This window comes from Atractosteus spatula, chromosome 3 (assembly GCF_055471065.1).
Source record: "Atractosteus spatula isolate fAtrSpa1 chromosome 3, fAtrSpa1.hap1, whole genome shotgun sequence".
Lineage (NCBI taxonomy): Eukaryota > Metazoa > Chordata > Actinopteri > Semionotiformes > Lepisosteidae > Atractosteus > Atractosteus spatula.
The window spans coordinates 12,213,551-12,238,189 of record NC_142708.1 but is presented as its reverse complement, the minus strand read 5'-3'; the positions used below and the strand labels follow the sequence as shown (position 1 = coordinate 12,238,189).

At 39.8% G+C, this 24,639-nt stretch overlaps 2 protein-coding genes across 2 annotated transcripts in view; one reads left to right on the top strand and one right to left on the bottom strand.

Annotated features, from left to right (window-relative positions):
- shoc1 (shortage in chiasmata 1) overlaps positions 1-9,803 on the top strand; it is a gene marked incomplete at its 5' end in the record, with an annotated part of 46,648 nt that extends 36,845 nt beyond the window's left edge. The window contains 9 exons of the mRNA XM_088910238.1: positions 180-370; positions 1,108-1,219; positions 1,571-1,682; positions 2,342-2,463; positions 3,614-3,707; positions 5,670-5,801; positions 6,512-6,661; positions 7,746-8,589; positions 9,236-9,803. Coding sequence (XP_088766364.1) covers positions 180-370; positions 1,108-1,219; positions 1,571-1,682; positions 2,342-2,463; positions 3,614-3,707; positions 5,670-5,801; positions 6,512-6,661; positions 7,746-8,589; positions 9,236-9,333 — 1,855 coding nt within the window. The remainder of the gene's footprint in view (positions 1-179; positions 371-1,107; positions 1,220-1,570; positions 1,683-2,341; positions 2,464-3,613; positions 3,708-5,669; positions 5,802-6,511; positions 6,662-7,745; positions 8,590-9,235) is intronic.
- A 367-nt stretch (positions 9,804-10,170) lies between these two features.
- Positions 10,171-24,575, bottom strand: gng10 (guanine nucleotide binding protein (G protein), gamma 10). Its single transcript, XM_088910644.1, has 3 exons — positions 24,360-24,575; positions 15,450-15,582; positions 10,171-12,572 (listed from the first exon to the last, which is right to left on the bottom strand). The coding sequence occupies exons 1-2, from the start codon at positions 24,438-24,440 to the stop codon at positions 15,457-15,459; spliced, it is 207 nt and encodes a 68-aa protein (XP_088766770.1). The 5' UTR covers positions 24,441-24,575; the 3' UTR covers positions 10,171-12,572; positions 15,450-15,456.
- Positions 24,576-24,639: the final 64 nt, after the last annotated feature.

Here is a 24,639-nt window from a genome sequence, read left to right as displayed (position 1 = left end):
TGACAGTCTTTGCTTCAAGAGACTACTGGTATATATTGTGTTAGTGTACATGCGATATATCCCAAGAATTAGCATCACTTTAATTTCCATAAGTAAGCAGAGCTGCAGCTCATGAAGTCAAAATGTACTGTCTAAAACATTTGTGAGATTTTTTAACATTCTGGCTGTTTGGATGTCAGTCTCCAGCGAAGTTTATGTGTGGTAGCCTGCAGTCAGCACATCCACGCTGATTTCCCCTGGCAGCAGTTCTCCCTGGTGGTGGAGTATGACTACATGGACCACTCAGGCTGGACTGCACTCTGCAGAGAGAAGAAGATCAGTCACATGGCTTTGAAAATTCAAATTCCCAGCACCGTCTCTACAAATGCAGGTACAACTAGGCAGGAAAATGGCTGATCCTGTCACAGACTGGTTTTCAGTGGCTTTGACACGAAAATTTCCTGAATACACAAATCTAATAATGTCCACACAAGTCATCTGCATTCTGATTTCAATCTTTGTAAAAATGTAAGATTGTTTATTATTAGTGATATGCTTTTGAACTTAGATTAAAATTTTAAAAAAACTCCACCTTTCTATAAACCTCCATATTCACAGCAAAATTACTAGACAATGTATAATGCCCAGTGTAATATCCCATACCATAACTGTATCTACAAAATCCGTTTAATCCAACCAGGCTTAAAATAAAAAATGTGTCAATTTAATCATATTTGTTTACTCTGAGAAAGAGAGAGAGATGTGAGATGTTGACGCTTTGTCTTGGTTGTCTTTGTAAGTTTGTTTCTCATGTTTGGAAGTTTGCTTTCAAAGAGAGCTTTGTAAGATAAAACATGAAAAAGGATGTGCTGTAGCTAGTGTCCCTGAGGCACGTAGCCAGGTAGTCTGAGCTGTAATCTTCTAACAAATGAAATGTCAGTACATGGCTTTTTCAGTATCCTCGTGATGCCATAAATGGTCCAACAAGCCCTGGTCTAGAAAGACTAGGAAGACAGCTGGGAATGCAGATGTAGAAAATGTCCTTCTCACTTGCTCATCTCAGTGACAATGAGCAGTCACATTATTACAGTGTCATTTATTTCTCTGTGTGCGGCACCTCATGAGAAGTGTCCCAAAATGGCTCGTCCTCCCTGCTGCTGGATCTCGAGATTCCTGTTGTGTTGCTGACCACCGAGGGGCTTTCAGACTCCCCAGAGCTGCTGCAAACCCTGGAGTCCAGGTCAGTCAGGTCGCTCACCTGTCCCGGTTTCTGTGATGTAGATCTGCCAGGTCACTGTACACGGGAACCACGAAGACCGCAGGTCAGTGTCCACCTGCTTGTCACATTTTGTCTGGAGCGCTTCACTTCTAAATCAGGTGGTTACACTTACTCTGTGTGCTATTGTTACCAAGGATAATCTTTTAACATTTATGATTCACGAGTGATTTTGAAATCGCCTCTTTGGTTGTTTTACAAAAGGAAGTCCTCGAATGCAACAGAGAGTGTGGCATGTTAGTCTGCTAATTTAATAATTAGTTAACATTTCCTTCCTTGTATTTCCATTTTAAACCATATTTACTGTACCTCCAGATACAATATCACTGTTGTGGAGAGAAGCTTTGCGCAGTCACTGCAGATGTTTGGAGGGCCTCATCGCTACACAGTGATTACAGTTGATGAATGCACCGCACTTGTCATTCAGGTGACTGAAGCATTCGTTAATTTAATTCACAATCATATGATATTACACTGTTAGTGCAAATTATACTTGAAAAAGCAATGAACGGTGAAGGAAATAAATCATCATTTCTATTGATCAGTTCCCTTTGACTGCTGGAGGAGGGGTTATTTAAGTCCCTCTAAACAAGCAAAAGAATATGACTGCAATAGAGCTGCCTAAAATACTGTGGTTTTGTTTTTTTTTATTTACTATTTGGAAGGGAACATATGCAGTTTACTCATCGTGCATGAAGAATCCTATAGATTTGAATTATAATGCTTTTTATATATGATTATATGATGCAAAGTAATAGGTTTATTCCATACTGAAAAGAGAAGAAAGAAGACAACATTGCGGCTGTGGAGCCTTCTTCAGGTGCGAGGAACGAGTGTTTCTAACTGTTAAAAGGTAACGGATTGAAGATGACCTATAAGAATAACTGGACCGAAGCTTTATTGGACAAGGTTTTAGGGTTTTAGGCCCTTGTTTCAGGTAGTGCTAAATTAGGAAAAGCTGAGTTCTTTCCCTTGTGTATGATTTTGTCAGTAAAGAAGGGAACTGGTGCCTAGCTGATGAAGATGCACAGATGGGATTGAAAGTCCTGTGTCTGCTCTTGATGTGTGTGGGCATTCTGTTGTTAGGACATTGGGGAGCTGAAGATGGACAAAGCCTCTGACCACATTGTCTTGAGACTGATGGCCCTGTCTCTGCAGTACAGCTGCTGCTGGCTTCTGTTCTACTCTTCACATGGCCTGGACTCAGAGTGAGTACTGTGCCCATGCCTAGCATGTGCTACCGGAGGAAGGTTATCTGCCTTTGGGTTTTATTTTCACTCATTTCTACCTGGCTGTGCCTAGCCTGTGATTCTAGAGTATGATTTCAGTGTAGTCTGAATAAAGTGCAATATTTTTAAAATTCACATGGATTCTCAGCTTGTAATTGTTAAATTCACTTTATGCCTTGCAAAAACCTCTCAAAAACCTAATGTAGTTTAGTTTTTAGTATATTTAGGTGTACAGCATTAACGTTCTAGTTGTATAGTATTTAAGGTTGTTTGGTGTTTGGCGATGTTACCACCTTGTAGCCTGGTCTCGACCCTGGTCTCAAGCTAAGCAAGGCCGGGCCTTGTCAGTATTGGGACGGTACCCCTAAGGAAAGTTAGGTTGCTCCTGGAAGTGACACAGGTGGACCAGTAGGTGGCACTCTTCCCCCTGGACAGGAAATTGTAAATCAAGTCCCCTGCCACCCCGCTGTGCTGTCAGAGGTCCCATCCTTAGAATAAGATCATAAACCACTGTCCTTACAACTTGACCATTAAAGATCCCATTTTGTAAGAGCCTAACTGTGAGCTTCTACAATCAGGCCTTCCCAAAGTTCACTCTTAATTCACTTTCTCACTTGATTGATAGAGTAGCGGTGCTGCCATATCACTCAAGAGGGTCACCCAGTGAGCACTTCAGAGGCAGATGAAGTGGGTCCACTTGTATGTGTAAATTGCTTTGTGATGAAAAATGCTATTTAAATGTATAAATATTATTATGGAAAGTATTTTTTTCATAATAGTTAACGCTTTATATCGGAAACTAAGTAGTATTTATGTATGAGTCTAGAGTATTGTGAGAATGTGTCACTGTTTACAATTTTCAGAGCAGACAGACAGTATTGTTCTATTTTTAAGCTTTTAACCCTAAACACATTCTGAATAGCTTTAACAGTCTGCAACGTCTCATCTGTACAGCGTCAACAAACAATGTTTTGAAAGTATAATAAAGGCTGTTTCCTTTCATTGGAAGATCACTGGACTTACCCAGTTAGTGAAGTCCTTTGGGTATCTGCAGTTGAGGGCAGTGAGGTGTCTTCAGTAATGTACTTGGGAAGAGGAATGCAATAGTGCCCACTCGTGTTCTCTCCAGGTACAGTTTCACCACAGAGGTCTTCAACAACCTGGTGCTGATCTATGCCGCTGTCGTACTGTTTGGGCTGAAGTCAGAGGATCTGGAGATCAAGGTGTGACTTTCATCTCTTTTCTTGCACACGTTTCTAAATTGGAAGAAGAGCAGTACTGCGGGTCAGTGGACATTTCCATGGCAGCTGAAATATGTGTTGTAATTGCTTTGTACAGAAAATTCCATTGGAACTGATGTTTTGGAAAGAGCATTTCTGGATATGGTGTGCACTTTGCTTCATCAAACTGAATGTTTTTTTTATGAGAATGTGAACACTCATAAGAAAGTAATTGCATATTATGTTTGATGCGTACCAGGATTTCGTTTGTATGTACAGTAACTTGGGGTTTGGTATTCAGCAGGATTTCCGTGTCTCTTTAAGTTATAAATGGCCCTTCACCTGGGAGAAGGGTAAAATTGAACCTGTTATTGTTTGGCTGGATCACATTATTCCTTCTCTGGAACCTTAAGCTGGTAATGCTTTAAAAAAACAAAGAAAACCTGCTGGATTCAAGGCCCAGAGGACCAGAGTTGGAACCCTTTGCTTAATTCCACAGTTAAAGGCCAGTTTATAATTGTACACACTTCCAGAACTTGTGGCATCTTTGCTGATTCTTGTATTGTGAGGGGAATGATTTTGATTCTTAGTGGATTTTGAATAGAAGATTCCGGTCTTTATCTTCCTGCAGTCCAGACTGATGTATTGTTCTGTGTAAAGCACCTCAGTGAAATATCCATGGCTAAGATAATAGATCTCTTCCTAAGACCAAAAAAATATTAAAAGTAGGAGTGACTGTTGGCAGGAAAAGCACATTTCTCAGATGCAGTTGGAACATGTAGCATAGTGCCAACAGATCTGTGCGTTCGAAAATGAAAGTGCTTTTCAAACCACAGGTGTTGGCAGTCTTTTTTTCACTTGCATTCTGTGACGTTGAAAGTAAGAATTGGACACACATCAAAGAAACATCTCAGTGTGACAGCACTGTTGAACTGAAGTGGTGCTATTGAATGCTGAATTTACTGTTATTTCATTCTTTTTCAATGATTTTATGGATTATATATCATAAATACGCAGACAGCAATCAACAGAGCATGACAACAATTCCGCGTAAGAACAGTACCCTTGCAAAAGATGTCTGATTGGGAAACTAAAGGAAAAGGGATGAAAACAACAACAAAGAACAGACTTAAGTTGAACAGCTTAAACATCTACAGTTCCCTGTAAACTAATACTCTCTTCCCCTCATAATTCTTATTATTCTCTATTAGCTTTACCTATCTGTTGCACTTTTATTTCCGTATTTGTTGAAGTAATCCGGTGCATTTCTGAAGGCAGGAAAGTCTTCAGGCTTCCAAATTAAGCATCTGGTAAGTTTCTGCAGTTTGGCCAAACAAATTTCCAGCCAACATTTCTGAATTTGCAGAGATGCACAGAAACTGTGAGTCACTCACATTATCTTCTGGAATGCTGACGTTTTGAATGCTGATTTTTAGTCAGACATTCTGTCCTCTTTAACTTATGGCATAATCAAGCAGGTCTGAAGTAGCAGAGTGGCTAATTATTTTAAAAATGCTTTTATCTGCTTTTGAAATGTTTTTCTGTTAATATGAAGCATTATTCCATACATTGTGGTAAGCTACTAATTTTAGTTCAGATGTTTGGTCAAATTCCAGTTACCACAACATGGCAAATATTAAGAGATAACTTATTTACTACTTCAATGGCATTAAGTCGCCCAACTTAGGAAATGACAACCCTGGTCTTAAGGTCAAGAATGTCAAAACTTTTCTCACTTGTGAGGAATGAGCCAGGGAGGCTGTTCAAAGTGTGAAGATGAGGTGAAGGGAATGGAGCTAGAAAAGGTGCACAAAAAAGGCACTCAGCAGGCTGGTGTTTAAATGTAAGAAAAGAGAAGTGCAAGATTACCTTTTGACTTCCTCCCGGATGTCTGTATCCTTTCAGTGGCTTCATGTGAAATCACAACACCAGCAGGTGTTTTACTGGAGATTTGTGTCCTTTCAGGTACTGATTGCACCTGGAGTTGAAAAGACAGCTATGCTGATTTGCCAGATAGCCAGCCACACCCTGATGTCATCCGAGATAGACCCGTTGAAATGGCTAGACAGGTCTTGGCTTTCTGTTGTGCCCACAGAGGTGAATGACAATATTTTGCTGGAAATGCTCATATTTCTAACTATCTGAGTCCCCTCATTCATTTAAACTTAGATAATGATAGGCAAATCCATCTCCAATCAGTTGAATACCCATTTATGGAATTTTACCAATACCTGGAACGTAACAGCATAATTTAAAGAAAATATGTCAAATGCCACAGTATTCCTGAACAGGACCCAGATGAACTAAAGCTGATACTGGGTATCAACTCAGGAGGCACAAAGGAGCAATAATATATTCAAAATATAAATAATGCTATAAGGAATAAATTCCCATTAACAACAGCAGCACCAGAAGGCTCTGACCTTGTCAACGTGAACCCAAGTCAACGTGAACACAGATGGTGGTCACATTGATTCAGTGCAGCATCCTGAAAGCACTTGTACTTATACTTCACTGGACCGTAGGACACATTTTTACTACAGTGTTTGAAGTGGACAAATTACTGTATGTAAAGTTTACAAAGTGACTTTCCTGATACACTGTGTATACTGTACATTGCTCTACCAGAATATTCAAGAATGATATGTTCCATAAGAGTTGCCTACCTTGCCCAAAATACTGGGAATGGTTCGACATGTGGTATGGTATGTTCTCTGATTCCTGGGAGCGGGTATTTTCCTCTGCATGCTGCACTGCGGAAAAGAACGTTGATGCCCAGTCAGTGACCCCTCTGTGCTTACTTGCAGGCTGAGAGTAGCTTACTGGCGTTTCCCTGCGTCAACCCACTGGTGGCACAACTCATGCTGAGAAAGGCCCCATCCTTAGACTGGCTCCTGGGGGCCTCTTTCACTGAGCTGCAGGAGCTGCTCCCAGAAGTGCCCCACAAGGTCATCAAGGTACAGTAATTTCATATGGTCACAGCTCCACAAAAGGATAGCTGCTTAATCTGCTCCATCACCGTTTATCCACTTTACTGCTGTATTCATGATTGTAGCCACGTTTATTGACAGTCACGTTAATGACTTTTTTGGGGGCAGAGCTGATTGAATTTGTAACTAGTTATTTTCTAATCAATCTGTATATTGTTGATGCTACACTCAGTATAGCCACTGTGTGTAGCTTTTTGAATATTTTGTCCGTCAGGCCTGTGGAAAGTAGAGCCCTTGTTAATTTTGACTTCCTATTATTATTTTTATGAAAAGGAACATACTAGATTCCATTACTATAGTAGGTGTCTGTGAGCTGTGGCCGCATTCTGGCTGACCTTCCTGTGGTTCAAGAAGAGAATATTAATGCAGTGTCTCCTGTTGATAAGGGTAACCTAGAATTTAAACCTTTTCCCATGTCTCACATAGTAGCAGTGAATAATAATATGAATAAAATTTGAAATATAATACAGTCGCTATTATCCGACCTAAGCTGGACTGATAGTATGTCCGATAATTGAAAATGTTGGATAATGCGGAAACTGAGAAGGCAAATTATAGATTAATGGAAGCGCAGTATAAGTATGAAATCTGGTTTATTAATCTACTGCAATACTAAAATAACAGAGTAGAGAACTATTATTTTTAAAAATGAGTGATTGCAGTCTGTTTCCCAGATGTGCTTCTCTTCCCTGCGGCAAGGTCTCGCCAGCGTCTTAGTAATATGCCGTCAGTAGCAGTTGCCTCCTCTTGTTGTTCAACGTAAGCTTGTGCCGCTTCCAAAATACAGTAGGAAAAATAATAATGATGAGCGCGCAATCAGCAAGGAAGCTACGTCAACGGCAGTACGTGACACACGGCAAGACAGCAGCATCCGATTGGGCAAGCTATTATGCACGCGCACGCATAGTGTACAGTATGTACTGTACACCGTGGTGATTGGCTATGTCGGATAAGCAAAGGTCGGATGATTGTGACTCTACTGTAATATGACAAATGACAAAGGAGATACCTCTTAAATTAGCATTTATTTTTCCCTCATCTACACATATAGCTCTTCAGCGACACCACTGCTCTGTACAAGATGAACGTATCTCATTCTCCTCTGGAATCTTGTGGGAAGGCCACTTCAAGGGAGTATTCACCCTGTTCAGGACCTAGGCCTGTCAGCAGAGAGGACACACAAGGCTGGATAGAGGTTTTAGAAAAAAATCAGGGCATGAATTCTGAGCACCATCCATTAAGTGGATCAGTCAGTGTAGAGAACATGACAGTGTACCGCAAAGATCAGGAGCCTTTTCCTGTTCCTGAAGAAACAGAAGGCACTGTACAGCTGGGTCACTTCAGAGACTTGTCTCATGCACTGCTGCATGTCCACAGTGCACAAGATCACTGGCAACTGGGACGCATTAAGGACAGTGATCTGACATCTGTGGGAGAGTATTGTGGCGTACAGTTCGGTTCCAAGCCTGCCGGACAGCATCATTCAAACTGGACATCAGGAAGACCAATACAGGCAGAGGGGTTTTCACCAGCCTATGACAAAGATCTGAGCTTCAATATGGGCCCTTCTATAGACTGTCAGTTTGAGAGAGAGGCTGTTGACTACTACTGTCACCAAAAATCCAATTCCCCTGGTGAAGTGTCTCAGTTTGGTGTGGGTTTCAACGAGGACCCTTCCCTTTTTACCTCAAGCGTCTCGGCAGGAATGCTGCAGGGCAGCAGCATCAGTCCATTTGGCCGAGCCCCAAGATTAATGGCGGACTCCGTGTTCAGTTTCATTAAGACAGGATATGAAACCGACATGAGCGACAACTCAGACCTTCTGGGGCCACTCAGGAGTACATCCGACAAGAAGAGACGAGCAGGCAGAGCAGACGAGAAAGAGGCATTTTCAGGTACAGTAGGCCTGACCCTGTAAGTGTTAAATGTTGCGCCAAGAGCCAGGTGTTTTGAGTTGAATCTTCCTGGTAACAGCCCCTACTCCTGCTTGAGAGAATGAAACACAATGTGCAGCTCGCCCACCTGCAGAGCCCTTCGTCCTCTGACACCTTGCCAGCTGCGCATCGCCTAACGGGGTAAATTGTAGGACAGGCATCACTGCAAGTGTACAGGCACCTGGCACATTGCAGGAGACAGTGATTGCCAAAAGGCTAAGAGCTCTGACCGACTAGTCGGGAGACCACCCCTGGAGTGAAATGTGTACTATTGCTGGGGAAATCCAGTTGAAGTCAACTAGTAACCCAGACCCACACTTGAAAAGCTGTAAGACGGGTTAACTACTATGAAAAGATGCTATATTTCTGGTTTGTTATATTAATCATTTGGATATAAAAGTGTAAAACTCCCCTCAACATAAAATATTTGGTCTACTTTAAATAGTCAGATGCTGGAAATCTAGATCTCTTAAACAACACTGTCTAGAATCATCCAGGATTTGAAGCTGTGTGTCAATGAAATAATTGTGACATTTAACAGCAGGCACATCAAATGGACTTTTTTATGTAGCAGCTTTCATATATTTTCTCATCTTGTCTGTTCCAGAAGGATACACACTTTTACCACAGCCGAAGAGGAGGAAACTCACCTATGAAAAAGTTCCAGGAAGAATCGATGGTCAGACAAGATTAGCATTTTTTTAGAAATATTTAAGGCTTTTTTCTAGTTTTAATTTGTTATTGTTCTTCCATTTAACCCCTCCTTTACCCAAAACACACTGCCACTTCCAGTTATTGAAATGTTTTATGTGTGAATCCAGTTATGTTCACGGTATCTGTGTTAATGCATAGACTTCATTGTTAGAAGACACAGATGCAGCTTTTTAGGAATGGTGCTGAAATATGCTGGCTTGGTTCTTGAATGCAGACCTGGAATTGATTTCTCTCTTTGTCAACACAATTCTCCAGTCCTTTTAAATGAAGCACTTAGAATCAGTCAGAACTTCCTCTTAGGAGAGGAACTTAGGGGAATTTCCTGATGGCTTTCAGTGTTTTTGTTGCCTGTTGTTTTCTCTTGTTCAGGAAACTTCCCAGTCATGTTTCCAAGGGTTATTTTAAGAGATATAATAAACATAAGTAAACTGGTAACAATCAAACCAAACCTTTTGTTTAACTGCAACTGAATAAATATGTATTACTTAAAACACCAAGCCTACATTTTTTTAAACACATTTTGCCCTGCCCTTTCTTCTACATTGTTTCTATGGTAGAACTGTTATTACCCATCACTGACCAATACCAGAGCCAGTTAAAGTGTGTGGATGAAACAAGGGAACATTCTCCCAGATCATTTTCATTCTTTTTATTTAAGATCCAGAATACATGCATCTTCTTGTATCTGTGTAACTTCACGTTCTTCCAGTTATACTGCACAGCAGGCAATGAAACATAATCTGCACTAAAGAAATTAAAAAATGCAGTTTTTGCACTGGTTTAAAAAAAACTCCCACTGAAAAATAAATGAATGCTTGTAACGAAAGAAGCATAGAAATCATATTTTATTAACTTTTGTCACAAACCATATGTAAACGCAAAAGCTTAAACAAGGAGTTTTTAAACATTTAGAAATGTACACTGCAGACAGGAGTGCAGATTGCTCAAATGTATAAAAAGACCCTTGGCACAGAAAAGAGCTCAAGGCAATGAGTATGCAATGTAAGAGCACTTCCGTAATTAATAGAAAGCTCGTTCGGAATGACAGTCCTGAAGCAGGGTTCTGCCGGGCCAGTCCTGGAAAGCCTTCCACTTTTCTGATTTTATTCCAGCTGAGCTCTCAATGACCCCAATTAAGTCAGGTGCTGTAACAGGAGGGCGTAACATGCTTTCCCCATCCTTGCTCATTGACCCTGTAAGGATACCTATAAAACCTGGACCAACGTTGTAGACCTGGACAAAGTTGTTTAGCTTGGATTTTTAATTTTAACATGCCTTTAACATTTTTCTAAAGGGATGTGTTTGTGCTACACAAATGCTACACGTAAAGTATGGGATACATGAGTGTCGCTTGCAAAGATAATGTTTTTCTAAAGAGCAACGTGTTTTCAGTTGCACTATCAATTTCACATTCATTTATGGCTTATGATTGTTTTACATGAGAAATCAAGTACTGTAAGTGGTGTGAAGAGTCTGTCCCGGTATGACTTACACTTTCCCTGACCCTCCTCGGCCCACTACACTGCAGGCCCACTGCAGATTCCTAACAATGGGGAGTATTAGTAGTTCTGCATTTTGAATGATTTGTCACGTGGTATTTCTTTAGGCTTTGGCCAATTCTGTTTTCCATTTAAAAACACTAAGACCTGAAGCAGAAGTTACAGCTGATGGTGATCGCTAATCCCCAAAGTCGTTTAACTCACAATTCAGTCCTGCAGTTAACTAGTGCATACAGTATATGGATGCAGATCTATTTAAACAATTTTAGAATGAAACGACCAAAATGACAGACATGTCACAACCATGTTTATGGCTACTTACAATAAATCATCCTATATCGGGAGAAAAATGAATGAATTAAAATGCTTTTTCAAATTGGGAAAGTCTTTAATGAGGATGCAACGACTGCAACACCCAAAGGCATGTCATAGTAAACTTGGAAATGTGTAGCTCTTATTATCAAAAATGCATGCTGAACCAGTTACTTTTTATTTCACTGAATAAATTATATAACTCAATCAGTTCTAAATTCTGACCATTAAAATTTGTTTTTGACATCTATGTAAGAACACTTTCACAGACTCAGCAATTTTGTCACCATTGTAAATACTTTAGATAACAGTAATGAGTGATGGTTGAGTGTTTCCTAAACTGCAATGATTTTAACAATTTTGTATTTTTCATTTTATATCCAAACAATTTGTTTTCATCAAATGTTTCTTTATGTCTTACATCACAGCAATGACACCAGTACTTGCTGGAGAATGGTGATGGACAGGCTAGTTTTGTAACAAAACAGTATTCAAAATATTGAACTGCACAGAAGCTGTCCAGTCTTGTCACAACATCTGGTCCAGTTAAATCACAAATTAACTTATGTCCTTCCAGGGCCTGTATTTTTAATCATTTTGTTGTTTTTGAGAACTTCAGCTCAAACACAATTGCAGTGCAGTGTGCTTGGTATAGGAATTTAGTCTCTGGTATAAGTTTATTAAATACTGGAGCAGTACTTTTCATGCAGAAGTTTATTATAGTATGAATTAATTTGAAGACAAAGTTTTGTGATCCTATGATCCAGAGAGAACATGTTAAAATAAATTTGAGATCACAAAATAATTTGTTTTGTAAGAATCCAGGCACCAACAAAATGTTTGTAGTAAAACATAATGGATTAAATTTGCAGGCCAATATTTAGATAAGTTGTGCTGGGAGAGAAGCTACAAGACAATGTATTTCATAGGAATGATCTTAGCACCAAGAATGTGTAAGAAGAGAAATGTTCGACTGGTGCACGTGCCCAATCATTCTTTTGAAAAACATGCAAGTTGTTATAGAACATTTACCCATATTTACAAAGGCAAATTATGGAGGTTTTTTACCATTGAATAAATCCTTTGCATTTTTGCAAAAAACTTTTTGTGAAATTAGAACCTTAGCTCACTATCAATACAGGCACATTAAAAACTGTGTAAACTGTAAACCTGTAAACAATGTGTAAATAACTGTATTAGGATCTGTATCACTGAATACTTGTGTTGTTGTACTTGTTTTCTTGTAGAAAATATTACAAAATTAGCAAAAAGCATTTTAGAGATTAAAAAGATGCTAATAAATAAACAGGTCAGTCTAGGAAAAGGATTTAACGGTAGTGGACTTTCTTCCTTGTAAATGACAGGTGGCACTGATGGTCACATCATGCTTCTGCCCAAGACTTGGAATGTCCAAATGTCCTGAAAAACAAAGATCCTGCATTTACAGCTCTAGATCAGCTTTACCTGTGATGCAAACAACTTCACTGGTTTTAATTCAAAGACAAAACTGTCAGGAAGTAAAATTACAAACAATGGCAAATATAAAAACTAAATAATTTCTTTTTATCGGTGGAGCAGTGGTTAGGATGCCTGGTCGTGGGTGTCTGAACAGGACTCTGCCAAAAGCAAATCACCCAGACTGCTGGATAAATGAGTCTCCAGAGCTGGAATGAACCCAGACGACAAACACACGACTCTAACTATGACTAATGTATCGACAGAAATACTCCAGACCTCACAAACCTTTCACCTAGTGTACTGCTTAGTCATGAGTGTGTATTTAAGATATTTTAAATTCTGAGAAGGCGAGAATTTCGTCTCAGATTTAAGTCAAATTCTGTAGGAACGTATAATCTAAATAAAAAACACACAATGTTTCGTAAAGATACACAGATAGATCACACAGATGCCAGCACCAGCAACCACTGAGAAATGAATGTGGTCTGAGAGACCAAAATAATCCTTTGGACAAATATAATGACAACAAATTGTTCAAAAGGTTTCCTTGTCATCAATGCGGGATAAAAGAATTATCTGCTGAACTCTTAATTTACAACAGGGGTCTGACAGGCATTTCCCCTTCAGTTATACAAATCTCGCTATTTGCCAAGTATTTGCAACTCGTGCTGTCCTTTTTAACCTTCACTAAAAGATCTTTCCACTTTCTTAGTTCTTCCACTCATTTGTACTCATTAAACACTGATAGATCGAGTCTGCTAGTCTTGTGAACAAATGTGTTCGTGAACAAATTATTTTGTTTTGCAGTGAGAACAGCTTTATGTTTATTAAAACTGATTTCAGTGTCAGTAAAATGTTCACTTGTTGTTCCTTGGCATGAGGTTATTGTTACCAACACCAAGGACTTCACAGATGAAAGGGCTGTTTAGATTGACAACATATTCTGCATGAACATGTAACTTACACATTTTAAAGGAAAAATAAGGATAAAAAATAAACATCTACAGTTAAGCGAAAAGCCACGAGTGCTTTTAATAACATTTTGTTGCACATAGCAATCCCTGGATTATTGACCCTAATGTTGAAGGATGACCCTTTTTAAATCTGTACAATAAACGTCTGCTCAAATTTAGTTTCTGAAAAAAAAACTTTAAAAGTTGGTGATACGGTACGGTATGTACTGTATGTCTTCACCTCAGCTCTAATGTACAGATACACAAAGGCAGCACACTTTTTTAGGTTGGCCCCACACGTGCACTCATCCATTTGTCGAGGACATGCTGAAGGATGATTCACCTGACCACATCACGTTTCTAATATTTAGTAGTTCATTGCCTGTGCTCTTTGCACCACTGGACGCTGCCAGGCGTGATGAGTGGTTTGTGCTTCACAGCCTCTATCTCCCGCTGCTCAGCTGTTTTGCCTTGCACTATCACAGGCCTGGAATATGCATTTCTGCCTGCTCTTGTTCTGTGCTGATGATGTCTTCCCCTCTGAGTTCCATGCTGATGTCACCTTAGACACCGTTGCTTATGAAACATGATCAAGCTGGGCTGTTTTGATCACTGAAGCCCAAATGCCCCCAACAAGCACCCCTCTTAAAAATCTGAGGTCTCGTCTGGCAGTCAGGCTAGCCACAATCACAGGCAATGAGGCACGCTGAAGTATGCTGGGATGTTATTTACCTAAACACATGGGCAACACCTACTGTATGTGTTCCAATTTACTTAGGCCGTGTCCCAGTGCTCGCACTGCGCCCTAAGCCTTCCTTGAAGTCCGCGCTTCTGTGACGTAGGGCAAGTGTGGACTTCAAGTGCGCCAGTATTGGAGGGGACACCCCGGTCTGTCACTCGCTGGTTACACGGCTCACGCTCTAAACGCTGTCTGTTGTTGATGCTTATTTTCCAGTGGCTAAGTGCATGTGGGCCGATGATTTTAAAAAAAAATGTCATTCTCTGCTCGCAATTTCATTACATTGAATGTCATCTCGTCTATCCCTGCACAAAATTAGTGACACCGCGTTCATTCATGTTGAGCAGGCTTCACTCAAAACAGGCCGAGTAAACTATGGAAATCTTGACGATATCGCTCTCCGTTAAATCCAACGTTTTACACTACTAAATACATTTTCATCTCTTCTGTCCCAATATAAAAAAATGACAGTACCCAAACCCAATCGCATTTGTCTCAACAGCTGTTCAGTGTTTACCTGTGTTATTGTCTGTAATTATCCCTTAATGTGCGTACATGTCCCGTTTACCTCCCTAGTGTGTCAACCCTGCGTTCGAGTTTGTCTTTGTTGCCCATAGCTGCCTGACGGGGGCGTAATAAATGGTGCTTGTGTGCCAAACAAGAGCGTTGTCCGGTTTCTTTTCCTACAAGAACCCGAATTTGCTACAGTATGAATCCAAAGTAGTCTAATGTCATTTTGTTTATACATAAAATGAATTTTAAAACTGTAAAAAGTAAGATTTTACCAATACACAAATCTTTTATTCTCCATGGCAACCTCTCTCCGCTGTGATAGGCTACAACATGAAACGTCACCATTTCTCAAAGAATTGTGGGTAATTCCCTTCATGGGAATCCCCTCTGGTGCAGATTTCAGAGAAGGGCGCTCTTGTGACACCCTTGAGAAACAAATTTAGAAATGGGAAAGCCTACGCCCTTGCAGACTTTAGTGGGAACGCAAGACTGTAAGGATGCACATTAGGACACAGCCTTGCTGTAGTTAGTTTACCCTGGCGGTTCCATTTTTTTTTCCCCACTAGTGTCTATAAAAGCATGGAGGAGCACTTGCTCGTTAGAGAGCCACACAGGCGGCAGAGGGTCAGATACCTGCAGTCTAGAAGAGTGAGCAGGACCGAGGTTCTCTGAAGGGATTGCTGCCCGCAGGGACACCCACAAGCAAGGCATCTTTACAGGCATTCTGGACACAGTACTGCTGGAGCTCTGCGGCCGCCTGAGACACCTGCAAAGACAGCACAACAACGCTCAGACACAGCACACAGCGAGAGGGATTTCATCTAAATATGGCCGGACTCATTCATTCATCCTAGTGAACAACACTCAACCGGATGAAATCTTAAACATGCAAAACAATAGATATTTTAAAAAATACAGACATATATATAATTGTACTATAGAAGTATACAATAATTCCGAGCACAGAGCCTCAGGTAACTTCATAATGACAGGACCTGATGGAATAATGTAAGACTAGCACTGGACAGGGTGATCTCTCCCTGCCAACTCTGGAAACTTCCACAATCATGGCTTCCTGGCAATGAGTAGCGTACCTTGAATTCTCTGATAAAAATGAAATATTGTCTTGCTAACTTTTTTGCCAATTTTACTTTTGGTTTTTCTCAGGCAGAAGAGCAGATTCCTCTACCCTTGCAATAGGCTGGATTTCCGCTAGTAACCTCAAACCCAGTGGAGTCATTCGGCTCCGAGGACAAGCACACGCACACAGAGACAAATCAGACATGAGGAAACGTAGCCAGCATGGCTCTGGAAGGTGGGAAGAAACCAGAGAGTTTGGAAAACGGTGAACAGGCAAACACAGAAGGCACCACAGTCTGCAGTCAAACTCGGCACTCACCAGTTGCGAGCTGGCAGTGCTATAACCACTATATCACTGCCCCGCGAACGTGATATTTTCAATATTTGACGTTTTGAAGAAACCCTTAAGGAGTAGAAACATCCTTTTCTTTGCACTGTCTGCACTAGAAGAGTGGATTTAATTATTAAACAACCACAGAGAAAGCAGAAGCATTTAACTTTATCCCGGGGAAAGACTAATATATTTTTAATAATTGGAACATCCAATGTCTCAGATCCTTGGCCTCTCACAAAGAAACCAAGCACAGCCAGCCTGCCATGAGTGAGTGAAGCCCTGCCCCACTAGATACTCGAGTCGTGTCTGCTGCGCTGCTAGTGGTGTCCCACCTGACTGAAAGCTTTCGTTTGCTCCAGCACGTAGATCAGTTTAGGCGTCCAATCATGAAAAACCATTTGTGTCTGTTTCAGCAAAAAAGTATCTAAATTATTTTGTTTATTCAAAAGAGAGCCATTGTAGTACCTAGTACTGCCTTACTCTAACTGGGTAGAATGGAAAGACAGAATTAGGAAATTTAGTACCACTCTTACACAAGCATATACTGTATATAATTCAAACTATGTGCTCAGGTTCTAACCAACAAAGAAAAAAAAATATACATGGTAGAAATGGTCTTGAAAGAATAAATTAAAAAAGGACATTTCCCTGACTTTAATATAATAAACGATGTATAGAAGTACTACACTTCTTTAGCCATTTTCACTATACAGGTATCCCTTGAATGCCAAACAACTGATTTACAAATTTCCCCTATAAAGATGCTTGCAAATGTATACCCATTTTTTAAAATATAAATGTATTTTCAAAATAAAATTTCTTCCTTGGTGAGCAACCTACTGTAGGCAGTGCATAGCATAGGTCCACTACTCTTATATTATGAATTTTGTTATAACAAATCGTGCACATTTATAACATATTTTATTAAATACCAACCTGTTTTGCCATAAATACTTCTCCTGACCGATGTCAGTTTTCTAGTGTCTAGTGGCTTTCGACACAGCCAAAAAATGTAGTCTTTGCCCTTTTCTACACAAATGCTCCGAGGGTCTCCTCTATACTGTACATAATAGATTTTAATATTTTGTCTGCTATTTGGTGTAATGCTCCATTTATCTACAGAAGTTTTAACTAGCAAAAATGCATTTAACGCCCAAACCAGCTCTCATGGAATCCCCTATTTCTTTCCACCTAGGATATGAAAATGTTTAAAGAATTATGCCATTACAAAATTTTCAAAGGGATTTTTTTAATTATAGGTCGGGTGCCTGTTATGGAACTACACTGAGGTTTCTGCTCTATAAAGTCACTACTTTAACTCATTTTCATTTCTCATTCTGAGAGTTTTCTAAACAAGCCTGAATTTTTCAAGGATGATGAACCTTTATAATCAAGGCCCACCCCTGGCTATTTTTAGATGCTGTGGAGTGCAGATAGAGGCCTGAGCCCATCTGTGCTTCACTGGCTACAGGGTATTGGCAGGCCTGCTTTCAATGCATCTGGAGCTAGCCATTAGAGCTTCTCTGCCTCTCCACACATTTTCACAGCAATTTTGTTCATTCTCAAACTATGCAATGCATTACCTTTCAAAGTTAATTCAGATAATCCACTACCATTACTGGTTGCTTTCTAAAACATGGAAGAGTACATTGTCAAAGACTCCCTTTAAATTTTAAGCCATGTTGGGTTTTTCTACTCTCTGAACCAATTAGATATCCCAGACATCATGAATGAACTAGAACACAAGTCTAATAAGCTGCAGCTCTGCTGTGTTTAGAGACCTTATTCAAAATGTATGGTTCAGACATGTTCACTTGCTTTTAATAACGAGTATTTGAAGAAATACAACACTGTACACACTGAATCCTCCACATCGTTTGTCAACACAGATCAGAATATATCCTCAGGATCAAAAGAAATACTATTTATACACATTTCTATAAATGTATGCAGATTTTAAATATCGATTAACTGTTTTTGTAGTCATTTTGATTGATCATGCGTTATACACTCAAGCGACTGTTGCTTAGTCACAATCTGAGTGATGAGACTTTATCTGATTCAGTTTCTCTACAATCTCTGACAGCAAACAGAGTTTATAACGAAAGCTCGGAAGGGATGATGACAGTGAAGTTCAATCAGCATCAGCTGTCAGTAATTCGCAGTGAATACTGATGTTTAGGTGAGGAAATCACATTATAAATCCTTTACACAATCCGCTTCTGTCCCCTGCATACGTCTTTACACCCCTCCTCCACCCCATCTCCCCCTCTGTGGCTGCACTCTGCTGGGGTCAATTCCTTATCTGCATGGAGTTTGTATCGTGAGAATGAAGAGCACGTTCAGCGGGCTGATCCAACCACGGTGCGCCAGGGAGCGCTAGAGAAGGTCATTCTTGCCTTCTGCCATAACTCTTTAATTCATCCAGTGTGTCTGGGCAGGGGCAACATTGACTTGATTTTGGACTAAACATGAATTTGCTGTTTACAGAGCGAATACAAGACATAGAGCAAGAGGTGAGGCTTGGCGGGATTCTTTTAGTGTGCAAATCCAGCCCCAGCAACCACTTGCAAAGTGAACTGATTGAAAATGGACAATCATCCTTTTAAGAACTTTTATAACCTAGAAGAGATTTTATGTTTTGTTAGAGCTGTACTCCTTGCGAGATTGCTATACAATTTGGAATAAAGTTGATTGTTAAAAAAAAAATGATTCCATACTAAAGATCCAGGACCAGGAAAGCACTTCTACTCATTCCCCAAAGCTTTAAGTTACACGCTTACGGAAAAGTCCTTAAAAATTGACAGCCTAAACGCTAAAGATCTGGCAATGTAACTGATAATAAAACTGCAGAATTCCACATTATTCCAAGACTCGGGGGGATGAGGCCACCAGCTGTGGCACTCAGAGAGCACGCAGCTCTCGCCCAGACAGCAGCAGGAAGGCTGAAGTGTTCGATCATTTTAATTATACATGGAAAATATCTCTCCGTGAAGAAGCTTTTGAGCTGCAGATTCAAAACAGGAGGAGTACATCACTTTGTCCTATTTTTAATTTTGAAAGCACTCTCAAGAGGCATCACCATGAGGGAGGGGGTCATATAAAAATAAAACTGCTTTGCATTGTCATTCAACAATAAACTGTCTGTGCTTGAACTGTCTGGAGAAAATGGTGTCTGTATTTAGTAACTGGTAAGAAATATGCTCCCTATGAGAATTTTTTGTTTTGCTAGAAATGTTATTGAAAGCACATTATTTACGATAATGAAAATCTTAAGGGCAAGAGGACTGCCTTCTTTGTGCTAGAATGGTCCAACAGCTAGAAATGATTCCAAAACTAGAATTTTCTTGCACAGAAGCAAAAGAATTACCCTCTTGCTATTCCACATTTTAAAATATGCAAATAACTTTTCAAACCGTCTTCCTTAATGAAAAGAAATTCCTCTCAGGTCATTATAGGTATAGAAGAAATTCAAAATGAATAATCCTGAACTCAGCTGGTACAGAGCACAATTGTAATGAACCATGTGTACTTGTATAAATACCATGTTACGACCTGTTCTATAACCATTACAATATTATATACAGATATTGAGTACCTATACTGATTTACACCTACTGTTATGAGAAGTATCACACAAACACCAAGTTTCACTTTTCAGCCATCCTCTTGAGTTCTCTGGAGCAGTTAAAACACATTAGTCTCATTTTACCACCACAATTCTACTGGAGAAATAAAAAACATAACTATATTACAAATATACATTTAGCACGTTCTGTCTCAATGTATTAACATCTGGACAGCTAATACAGAAACCTTTTAATGATGTGGACAAGAAATAGAGGAGCTGTTCCTATTACTTGGAGTGGAAGGAATTTCCTGATGGAAACTTTTGACTTTTTTAATTTATGAATTGATCACTAACACGTCTAGTAAGACATACTGTAGTATATACACTGAGTGTACAAAACTTTAGGGACACCTGCTCTTTCCTTGAAATAGACTGACCAGGTGAGTCCAGATGAAAGCTATGATCCCTAATTTATCTCACCTGTTAAATCTACTTCAACCAGCACAGATGAAGGGGAGGAGACAAAGAAGGATTAAAGGGTTAAAGAAGGATTTTTAAGGCTTGAGACCATCGAGACATGGATTGTTTGTGAGGGAGATTGGGCAAGAAATTTTTTTTCTTGCCTTTGAATGGGGTATGATAGTAGGTGTGAGGGTATGAGGCTTGCTGGTTTGAGCGTCAAGAACCGCAACACTGCTGGGTTTTTCAAGCTCAACAGTATCCCGTGTGTATCTGGAATTGTCTTGGAATATGGTATGGTACACCACTCACAAGAAATCCAGCCAATGGCAAGCCAGTGGTTGAAAACAGATGAAAGGAGGGTAGACACAAATTGTACAGATCAACAGACGGTCTACAGTTAGTCAACTTTAGTCCAGCACAACATTGGTGCTGAAAGACCCATACAAGAATGCACAACTCATCGCACCTTGACACAAATGGCGTATGGCAGCCGACAACCTTACAGAATTACACTTCTTTCAGCAAAAAACATGAAACTGCGGTTGTGGTGGGCTTAGGAATGAAAACATTGAACCCTGGAGGACTAGAAAACATTGCCTGGTCTGATGAGTCCTGATTGCTGCTCACGCTGATAGGAGGACTAGGGTATGAAGAAAACCAGGTGAGCCCATGCATCCATCATGCTGTGTGTCAACAGTGCAGGCTGGTGGTGGTGTGATGGTGTGGGGTGTGTTTTCATGGCACACATTGAGCCCCTTGATAGAAGTGGAGCAACGTTTGAATGCCACAGGATATCTGAAAATCAGGTGCATCCCTTTATGGCAACAGTGTATCCATCTGCGAATGGATTATTCTAGCAGAACAATGCTCTGTGCTACAAGGCTAAGATTGTCCAGGAATAGTTCCTTGAACATGACAACGAATTCCGCTTAATGTAGTGGCCTGCCCAGTTGCCAGATTTCAATCCAATTGAACATCTGGGGGATAAGATGGAACCAGCTATTCAGAGTAGAGATCAACTACCGGCCCAATCAACACAACTGTGGGAAGCACGGCAGTCAGCATGGGCCAGCATCCCTGTGGAACACTGTCGACACTTGTTGAGTCCATGCCCAATGAATTGAGACTGTTCAGAGGAAAAACAGGGGTGCAATGCAATATTAGGAAGATATCCTTAGTGTTTTGTTCACTCAGTGTACGTAGAAGTATTCAAAAGAACTTGAATAGCTTATCAAATGTCCTTAGAAATGATGACCACAACAAAATGTTTGAGTTAGGTTTATTGAAATTTAATGGACTAAATTAAAGCTACAAAATGTTATTTTGGAAGTTGATTTTTAGTTGTTTTTTTTAAGAGAGCCGCCATTTTGAAGAAATCTCTCCTGATCTACGCAACTTGCACTAGATTCTCTTTGCAAGGCGGGGGGAAGCCACAGCCACTCTCGGCAGCGTGGAGTGAGATGTGGTACCAGGTCACTTACTCGTGAATACTGGGGGGGGTCAGTTTTGCAATCAGCACTCAAACCTATCCTGCACGTCCCTTCGGAGGTGCAAGGAAACCAGAGCATCTATAGAAAACCCTCATGGTGTGCGAACCCCATGCGGACAGCCCATCAAGGGGGTGGAGCAGTGGCTCTGTGGCTAAGGATCTGTGCCTGTGGCTGGAAGGTTGCCGGTTCGTATCCCACAGCTGGCAGAGGAATCCTACTCTGTTGGGCCCCTGAGCAAGGCCCTTAACCCCAACTGCTCCAGGGGCACTGTATAAATGGCTGACCCTGTGCTCTGACCCCAAGCTTCTCTCCCTGTCTGTGTGTCTCATGGAGAGCAAGTTGGGGTATGAAAAAGACAAATTCCTAATACAAGAAATTATATATGGCCAATAAAGTGATCTTATCTTATCCAAGCCCAAAAGAGGAGCCAGGACATGTTAGCCTGCAATGCTATCCACCACAACGCCAACGTTTCTTTTAAAGAAGTGCATTTTAAACGGACTTCCTAATTATGTTTATGAATGACTGAAAGTATACAGTGGATGTTTAAAAAAAACTTACTGAACGCAAAATAAATAATGAAAACAAAAGTTAAAGTCATTAAAACTGGAAAAAAAGAAAAGACATTTTGGGTTTGGATTTGAGTATCAGAGTCAGTTTGCATAGAAAAGAAAGTATCTTTGCATTTTCTTAAAGATAAAAATCTGACACCTCAGCAGAACTCAAAAACAAAAGGCAGCAGGAACACCATTCCAGTTAATGGGAAACTCTGCTCAGAGATTTTCATATATTTGAATACCGAACAGCTACACGGAAAACAGGAAGACCACTGTAATATTATCTCACATATTTTTCCTGGACAAACTGCATCATGTACAATCATCATTTCAAACAAAACGATAATGATATAGTAATATGGATTTGGTGTCTTAATACAGAAACTGTTTTTAGAAATTGAATGAAAATTGGATGTTACTGGTAACAGGAGTCATTTCTTCAAAATACAATTTCAGGTAACTGAATACAAGAACCCTTTCCATCATGGGCATTTATATTGTATTTGCTGTCAATAAACACTGTAATTCAGGGCTTTTTTTTGTAATTATGAAGTCAGGTCTGTTAACAGAGATGGGCACCAGTGAGTTCAGATAAAAAATATCAGTTAGTGTTGCCCTATCAACAGCTTTTTAAATTCAAACTCATACAGGTACAATACAGCACCGAGATCTTATTATTGTCTTCAGATCTTACTGAATTAAAAACAAAGCACAGTACCTGGAAATACTAGAGGAAAATCTATTACAGTCTGCGTTAGACTTTAATCCAGGGCAAAAAGTCACTTTCATCAGAGCAAAGCTACACTTTAGAATAAGTGGTTTAAAAATCAGAACGTGAATGTCTTTAAGACTGAGATTCTGTGTTTAGACTTCAAAACTATTGTCTATAAGCGATCCCTTAAACAAGAGAGAGCTTGACTAAATCTGTCACATTGGCAAAATATCCACAATCTAGTGTGCAAAGTTGGTATAAACCTACCCAAAAATACCTGCTGTAATTGTAGGGTGCTTCCACCAAATACTGTGATTACAGATCTTAAAATTTACACAATCAATATATTTATTTTTTTCTGTAGTTTTTACGGACATTTACTAGAACGTTTATAACACTTAGAAACATTCAGTTTAGACTGAATAAAATATCAAGTTTAAAGAAATGTTTTCATCATTCTGTCATTTCACAAAATGGGACACCATAGAAGTGTGAATACTTTTGTAACGCACTGTACTGTTGATCACAGGTCCATTACTATTTCAAGAGATTTGTTTTAATACAAAAAATAATTTATGTTTTTACGTATAAATGTGTAGGCTGTAACGTCCCAAAATATATCATCTGCATGCTAAAATGCAACCGCATTTCGTACTGCTATCAATCGCAGATTTAACGTCAAACATTGTTTTCTAAAACGCTACGCGACTATTTAAAAAAGTACCAGTCTCCTGTTTTCAATATACTGAAGAAGACTGGAAGAATACACGGCTGGGTACTAAAATAAAAGTATAAAGATCACTGTCGCAACCATTTTTTTTTGTTGTTGTTGCTACCATTTTAATACTGTAACTGTGCAATTAACGTGAGAAAATTTTAAAAATATTCTTACTAAACATAAAGCGATTGTTTCATGTTAATAACGTTTTTATTTGCTTTTTGTAGAATTAAAACTAATGTACGAGGTTTATTTTCTAGGTTATTCTTTTAGAAAAAAGAGGTACAAAAACCGTGCCAATTGGAGCATACAAACATGTACGTCCAGTATATATTGAGCACAGCATCTCCGTTTACGAAAAAGGAAAACAAGAATATAGAAATGTGTTTTAAATGCATCTACGTCCAGCGTTATCTACTGTTATTCACCGGTTTGCCCATCCCGTTTCATTTGAAATAGAAGGAGTCTGTTTTCGGTGTAACTGTTTTGTCGCTGTGAAGTCCGCTGTCAAAGTTTAAAATATTACGGGCGTACAACAAGTTTTATTCATTAATACATTGCCAGTTTTCATCAGAAAATTCAGCTAACAAACTTTTTTTCGACGTATTTGGGTCCTTACCTTTATCCTCTCGACACTGGCCTCCAGTTTGAGCTGCTCAACAAGCCGACGCATAGTACTCAGGTTGGAATTAGACGACATGTTTCTTTTTACTTCAGCCGACTGTGGAAAATTCTCAATAGGACCGCTTTCCACAAGGATGAAGCTCTACTATACTGGCTGTCTATTCGAGTTTACTAGTGCCTCTACAGGAACTGAGCTCAGTCCACCCACTCTGATTTCCTGAAAGGAAACGTCAATTGAGATGGCTGTGGAGGAGGTCTTTAACTAGCATATGGGA